This window comes from Humulus lupulus, chromosome 6, assembly GCF_963169125.1.
Source record: "Humulus lupulus chromosome 6, drHumLupu1.1, whole genome shotgun sequence".
Lineage (NCBI taxonomy): Eukaryota > Viridiplantae > Streptophyta > Magnoliopsida > Rosales > Cannabaceae > Humulus > Humulus lupulus.
Window position 1 is genome coordinate 211,426,383 of NC_084798.1, and position 8,355 is coordinate 211,434,737.

General features: G+C 28.3%; 1 protein-coding gene across 1 annotated transcript; it reads right to left on the reverse strand.

Annotated features, from left to right (window-relative positions):
- Nucleotides 1-7,144: 7,144 nt before the first annotated feature.
- Nucleotides 7,145-8,355, reverse strand: LOC133785947 (uncharacterized). Its single transcript, XM_062225161.1, has 3 exons — nt 7,587-8,355; nt 7,278-7,465; nt 7,145-7,171 (listed from the first exon to the last, which is right to left on the reverse strand). The coding sequence occupies exons 1-3, from the start codon at nt 8,353-8,355 to the stop codon at nt 7,145-7,147; spliced, it is 984 nt and encodes a 327-aa protein (XP_062081145.1).

Sequence of the window (8,355 nt, forward strand, 5' to 3'; positions counted from 1 at the left end):
ACCTTCTTACTAAGCCATTGCCAATACAGTTGTTCACTCGTTTATGTTCCAAGCTGCAACTTCGACGACCTCCGTGCACCTTGAGGGGGGGTATTAGGACTTACTCGTTGGCTGTCACTTAACAGTTCAGCTGAGCTGTGTTAGTAGTCTCTTAGTGGTTAGCTTAGTTGTTAATAGCTAACTAATTCTGTTATTAGTTGTAGTCGAACTCAGTGGCAGTCCTTTCAAGACTCCAACTGTTTTGTAACAAACTCTCATTCTTTGTCTATAAAATGTCAATTTCTCAGTCATTACAAGCTGAGCCATTATTCATCCATTTTTCAATTCTTGCATATTATCTCAATATTCAGTAAATCATCACAATTAGATTTTGCAACATATCTAAATCTGTGATAGAGTGTCATACATGCAAATAGATTTGATTTTGAGTACTTTATTATCTTAAAGTGATATTCTTGAGATTTGAATATCTGAGCACTTACTTAAAAATCTTAGAGAATACATATTAGTAATTATCGATTTCATTTATTCATATTCTAATGACATTTCGTTTGAATTTTGGAGTGCATTAGGTAGATAAATATAAACCGATGGATCTATCGTTTTGTAGAGTGTCTTTTCAACATATTTTAGATGATAAGAAAACTAGAATGGAATAGAGTAATTTCATTCTATGGATTGGATCTATCAATAAATTATTTAGGGTAAATAAAAATATGACAACAATAAATTATTTAAGAATAGTTTTGTTGGGACCAAACTAATTTTATTATAATTAAGAGGTTATAATAATTGAATAGAGTTATTGGTACAAAAAAATTTCAAAAACAAAAAAGTATAAACTTTAACAACAATAACAATAAAACTTCATAATAACTATTTCATATTTAAAACTAACTTAAATAATTTAAATGTAAAATAAATTCTTGATTTTCTCATTTATATACAAATAAATGACATAATATATATATATATATATTTATTTGACTATATATATAATTATTATTATATAAAAATATACTTTGGACTTAAAAAATATATAACATTTTAGATGTTATTTTTATTTATAACTGACTTAAATTGAAATTAATTTTTTTATAATAAAATAGAAATTATATTTATATAGAAGTTTTACTGTATATGAATCTACATATTATATCAAGACTTCACATCAACATTATCAAAGATCTTATATTTGATTTTATAGAAATTCGTGTAGGTCGAACAGAAATGATAAATAAAACCAAAAAAATCAACAAAGATCTAATTAAGACTACCGTGCATGTACCATAAAATATCCATATATAGATTTGGATGTGTGACAATAATATACACTTTCGAAGTATATGAGAATAGAAAACAAACAAAAAGAAAGAGTTCGTTGAAGTTTCGTTCATACACAATTAGCATTTTTTAAGGTTTTAAAGAAGTAGAACAAAAAAGCACACTTAAAATTCATTAATATTTTTCATATAAATTGATTAAGTATTAAATTTTAAATATAATAAAAACCCAAAGTAAAAAAAGAAAACTATATTTTTCTTTAGTTTTTGGATTTTATTTAATTAATTTTATTGATATTTTACAAAATATTATAAATATATTAATGCATGTCAAATGTATATTTTTAATTGTTTTCATTTAGATTTTTTTTTAAATATATTGATAATCAATTATATTTATAAATAAAAATATATATTAGTATATTTTAAACGAGGACATTTTTGTTTTTATCAAGAAGGTTTTGACCAAAAACAAAATAGGCATAAGGGGCCTTTTTTTTTTAATACTTAAGAAACAAAGGTTATTTTTAGTTTTTTTTTTTTTTACAAATTAGCAGAGTTAAACTTGGGAATCTTTCAATTGAGGGGCCAAAATGTTAATTTCCCAATATATATATAATTTGAGGTGGTAAATTATATAGAGAATAATATATATTATTAATATTATTTGAACATTAAAAAGTTAAAACAATGATAAAACATGTGCCTATTATTCAATCACATGTTAATGTCTCCTTCTAAATAATTAGCAGCCAAAGAAGAAGTGGAACACAAATACATTAATTTATATAGTTGTACTTAATTAATCGATTATTGGTAAATATCTCTTTTTTTCATCTCTCTTTTCTTGTCAAATGTGATTTATTAAGTTAGGCACAGACCTATATATTTTTAGTGCCAAAGCTTTTGGGATTAGATTTATTAATGGAAATTAATGCTTAATTAATTCATAGTTAGAGCACCTATATAAGATAGCATATTTATTAATACATTTATCACAAAAAAAATTATTAGTCGAACTATTATATACTATATTATTAGAGTAGATTAATTTAGACATGTATGATGGGGAAAAAATAGTACTAATAAATTTGTTAATTACCTGCTTTTGATGATCAAGTATTGAGAAATTAAATATTAAAAGTGATTAATTTGATAATTATCTTATATGACATGCTTCAATAAAATTCAATTCTTATATATTCAAATATAAATATATATCTAGTTATAATAACAAAGAAAACATATCACAATTTAAATATATAAATATTAATATTAATATTTACATATAAATAAATCCAACTAGTTTTGTTTTAATAAAAGAAACACTTTTATTGGTTTGCAACTCTTGCATGTAAGTATGATAAGAAATTGTATTTAACATGTTGTAAATTAGAAAAAAATTATAATCATATTATATAATGACAAGTATGACATAAGAAAAATAATAGTGAGTCTTTCTATAATGATTTTTGAGATTTTATTTTTTATTTTTTGAGAGGTAGTTAATTATTAGCTTCAAATGTTTAGGGCGGCTTGACTCAAGAGTACTAAGTTTGATGTTAGCTAGGCCAGCATAATTAAAATTAGAGCCAAATAATTAGAAGAAAATAGTTAGGCCATCTTGAGGCCAGGGTCAACCAAATGTTTAGGTAGAAATTAAGTACTCTACCTGGATAATTATTAATAGGGTTTATACTTTTTTTGATCCTGTATTTTTTCTCATTATTTGTTTGGACCCTGTGTTTTGACAAATTACTTTTTGAACCCTATATTTTGTAAAATGGTTAAAATAGCCTAAACCCGATTTTGGTCAATGTTTTCTCAACTAAAATTACAAATAATTTACCAAACTAACAATTCAGAACAAAAATAAAATCATTCTGCTTAAAAACTGTATTGTTATATTTAATTTTTTCTTTATCAAAATTGAGTTTAGGGTTCTATATTTTAACTATTTTACAAAACATAGGGTCCAAAAAATAATTTGTTAAAATACAGGGTTCAAACAGGTAATGAGACAAAACACATGGTTAAAAAAAGTATAAACCCTTATTAATATCTCAATTAAACTAATAGATAAATTAAAAATCATAATCTATAGATCTTTGATGAGTTTATATTATTTTGGACTTTGTGTTTTGTTCTATTACTTTTGTTAAACCCAGATTTCGAGCCATAGTAAATATGATCTCGAAAGCTGAGTTCGCATTAAATGGTCTCGTGAGGGTTAGGGTATGCTCTACGATTGTAAATCGAAGCCTGCAAAGTACGATACATGACCTCGAATGTACTGACCTCGAAATGATCTCGATCTCGAAAGATAGCTCTGAGAGCCCCTCATCTTCAGGAACAACTTCGGAGCAGGGATATCGAGCTCGATGTACTATCTCGAAAGCAATGTTAGCTCGGGAGATGTCAGTGGCTCGCACAATGACGTGAAACCTGAGATGCTGAAGCCTTGGGATACGCTATGACCACCTTAAATATCTACAAGTATTGTAGATATGAGATATAATCCTCATTTATTGATGTAAATCCCCAAGAATCGTGGGATATTATTTAGTCAGTTATGCATTTCCTGATCTTTGGGGAACGTTTCCTTTTATATCTGATTATTGGCATTTAAAGCCATTTATTTTTATTCACAAAAGAGTAACTACCCAAAATATGTGGGATAGTATTCTGCATCCTTCTCTATAAATAGAGAAGTCATGCACCGTTGTAAAGGACCGAAATTCTGATCCTTGAGAGAAAACTCTGGAGAATTCATGCTAAAGAATTGTTCAGAGATAATCTTGAGATTAATAACAGAGACTCGTGGACTAGGCAGATTTAACTGCTGAACCACGTAAAAAACCGTGTTTGATTCGTTTGTTTATTTTTGGCCATTGTCTTAAATTGTTTACGTGCTCTCTTCTTTTATCTGTTGACGAAAAACGGCGTCAACAACTTTTTGCATTTGTGTTTTGTAAAATGGTTCAAATAGACTTCTAAATTCAATTTTGATCTAAGTTTTTTTGAACTAAAATCACAAATAATTTACCAAACTAATAACTCATAACAAAAACACAACTCTTCTGCCTAACAACTGTGTTGTTGTATTAAATTTTTTTATTTATCGAAATCAGGTTTAGGGGTCTATTTGAACCATTATTTTACATGATTTAAAAAATAATTTGTTAAAACACAGGATCCAAATAAATAATGAGATAAAATACAAAGTTAAAAAATATATATACTCATCTTTGATAAATATATATTTATGGAAGACTTCTCAATAGTTACTACCCATAGATGGGTACTAACAATTATGATGATGTGGCAACATAGTGACTTGGTATTGCAAGTCACCAACAGGTAAATATTTTTTTTCTACATTAATTTCAAATTTAGTTAATTTTTTTTGCCATAATTAATATCATTTCTAACCAATGAGAGACACTAACTGTATTTAGAAATTGACATGCATTTGAAAAATAAAAAGTTTACAATATTATATTTTCATAATAAATACACATTTTTCATCAGGTAACACTTCCAAAAATTTAAAAAAATCAAAATTTATTTTTAGAAATATTAATTAACAACTATAAATATGGACCATTGATTTTAATCCAATAATTAATATTAAAGTAACTATCCATAGATAGTAACCATTAAAAGTGCACACATATATTTATATATTTACATACAAGATAATATGTTACTTAAGTTGACATGCAAATCAAGCACATTATTATAACTAGGAAAATCTACCCCTATCTCTCTCTTGTTTTTATTTTTTCATATGTGTTGATTTTTTTCTTTAAAAAAAAATTAATATTATATAAAATAAAATAGGGGTTGAGACTTGATATATAGTATAGCCCCATAAATTGGTATGGAGAAGAATTTGTTGGGTGTTAGGACCTACCCTAGCAGATCAGCCACCTTCTTGAAATAAATAATAATGTCTATGGTAGTTGATATATAGATTTAGAGATAACTTTAATGTTATATATATATATATGGTTCATTTTTGTAGAACAATTAAGGACAGTAATAAAAACAAACAAATGGGTTTTAATTAATTATTTCTTATCCAAAGAAAATAAAAATGAAAGAAAGAGTTCATATTATTGTATTGGAGGGAGTGTTGGTTAGGTTGTCATTATTAGAGTATTTAAGGATAACATTTGTCAAAGTTGTGGGGTGCAAAATTAAATCCATTATTGCAATGACTTTTTGGCCACTAAAACAGTACAAGTTAAAAATAAAAATTAATATGTTGCCGTCAATATGTTTCAGATCTCAATTTCTTATTTTCACACACACACACATATATATATATGTTTCAGATCTCAATTTCTTATTTTCACACACACACATATATATATATATATATAAATGTCAATCAGGGTTTCAGTTTAAATTTTATCGGTGAGACTCTTAGGATTTTCGACTTGTGAATAGTTTTTTGTGAGATTTTTTTTATAACCGTGTATATTGTAACTATTTAAAGCATCAATGCGATTTTCAAAAAATTCTAAATAATTTACAATACCGAAAACTAGGTCTATACATATTATTGTACACGTGACTAATTTTTTTTATGCATGTAGAAAACATCATATTTGAACTTAATTTTCGGTACTGTAAACTATTTGAAATTTTCTGAAAATTTGCAGAATGCTCTAAATAACTACAATATATACGGTCATAAAAAAATCACACCGAAAACTGTTTACAGGTCGAAAACACTAAAAAACCTGACCAATAAAGCTTAAAAGTGAAAACCCTATATACAAATTCCCTATATAAATTAACTATCAAATTTATACACAACAATAATAATAATATATATGATATACTTTTTTTACCGAACCATAATTATTTAAAGTGAGATCCACTATATGTCATGTCAAATTTGATGCTATTTGTCCATAGACTAGTTTTTATGATTAAATTTAATAATGTGACAAGAATGAGAAGATTATTTTTTTTTTGGTAATTTGTTATTAAATCTCAAGAGCTTTAATTTGGTTGTGTAGATTAAAGTATTAATTATGCAAGTTATATATAGCAAACTTTCTTCCAAGTATTTTTAATTATAAGTGATTTGAGTTTTTTATTTTTTATTTTTTTATATACTTTAATTTCTTGTAATTAATTGATGTATTAATAAATCAACTATATGAGGCTAGGGCTAGCTATCAGCCGACCAACAATATTGTACATGTAGCATTACCTACTATTTGGGATAGGGCTTCTTAATGATTAGAAATTAAAGCAATTTAAGAATAAACATATATATATATATATTTATATAATATCTCTTCTATATAAGAATTTGGTAGATAACATAAATTTTTAATTTTAAGGTTTTTTTTGTTAAATATTTAACAAAATATACTTTTAAAACCAATTAAAAATAAATATTTATTAATTTTTTTTTTGGTCAATCAGATAAGTATATTTCACTATCAAACTTTACAACTCAGCAGCACCAATTATCATAGGCTTGCTAATTTACAATTGCTCAAACCATGCTAAATCATGTTTTGCCACTTTTTTGGGCATAATACTTGTGATTCTACTCTTTACATCATATTTTATTCTTTTTACAACTACAGTAATTGTATAAGTTTTCATGCTCCAAGGAGCTTCATTTCTACACCACCATATGTGATATATTGTTGCCGCAAGTGTCGTTGAAAAAACTTGGCGCCTGAACCTGTTGAGTTTTGCTCTAGAAATCCATCGCAACAAACCAGGGACGCTAACCATAGTAGTAGTCCAATGCAGCCACTGTTTAATTTCAGCCAACACCTGAAAACTCAACTGACAGATAAAAAATAAATGCTCTCCTGTCTCCTTGCTCAGTCCACAAATTGGACAATCCTCATCTGGACAAATATTATATGTGAACAATCTAGTTTTGAGTCTCAATCTATCTAAAACCACAAGCCATAAAATAAATCTATGCTTTGGTATAGACAGTCTATTCCACACTTGTCCTTGCCAATTAATCACTGGAAATTCAGGACAAAGGCTAGCATATCCCTCTTTGATCAAGTATGAACCTGTTGCAGAGCTTGGGAAGACATTCAGCCCCATCAATTTGTTCTTCACTCTTACAATCTGCTTCCAATACCAGCTGCTGGAAGGAGGAGCCTCATAGGTCCTCCAATCTTCTTCTCCTATATACATTGCATTCACCCATTTCACCCATAATGTGTCCTTTTTAGATTCAATAGCCCAAAACATATTTGCCTATCGCTGCCTCATTCCATTCTTTGGTTCTTCTGAACCCCAACCCACCTTCTTTTTTGGTCTTACACAAGTCCTCCCAAGCTACTAATCCCGGACCGCTTGAATCCACCCCTTTCCAAAGAAAACTTCTACAAACAGAGTTGACTTTTTGTAGAACTTTCAAAGGAAGAATCATTAGTTGTGACCAATAAGTATGAATAGCAATGAGCACAGAGTTTACCAATGTTACCCGACCTGCATAAGACAAGTTCCTTGAACTCCACACTTTGATTCTTTGCACCATCTTCTCTATCAAAATGTCACATTCAGCAATAGGCAATTTTTTGGCACAAATCGGAATGCCCAAGTAACGAAATGGCAGCTGGCTCCTTCCAAATCCTGAGGCCTCCACCACTCTTTGAACTTCACTTTCAGCCATGTTGCAACAATAAAGTTCAGATTTGGCCTCACTTGGTTGTAGACCCGAAGTTTGAGAAAAAAGCTTGAGACCTTGAAGCATACGGTAAATCGATTTAAAGTCACCATGACAGAAAAGCAAGACATCACCCGTAAAGCAAAGATGATTCAATTTTAGTTGTTCACATCGATCATGGAACTTAAAATCTTCTTTCTCTCCAACCTTCATCATCACTCTTGATAAATATTCCATGCCCAAGACAAAAAGAAGAGGAGACACCGGGTCTCCTTGATGAAGGCCCCTCTTGGCTTCAAAAAACCCATGCAAACTCCCATTAAACATAAGACTAAAATGAGGAGTTCTTACACACATCATAACTAGATCCACAAACTTTTTCGAAAACTTGAAAGCATTCAGCAT

Excerpts from the sequence above, each read along its gene's own strand:
- LOC133785947 (XM_062225161.1), bottom strand. The coding sequence starts at position 8,355 with ATGCTGAATGCTTTCAAGTTTTCGAAAAAGTTTGTGGATCTAGTTATG. Across the intron at positions 7,466-7,586 it reads GTGTAAGACCAAAAAAGAAG|GAGAAGAAGATTGGAGGACC; the intron begins GTGGGTTGGGGT and ends CAATGTATATAG. Across the intron at positions 7,172-7,277 it reads TGATTAATTGGCAAGGACAA|ATGAGGATTGTCCAATTTGT; the intron begins GTGTGGAATAGA and ends ATATTTGTCCAG.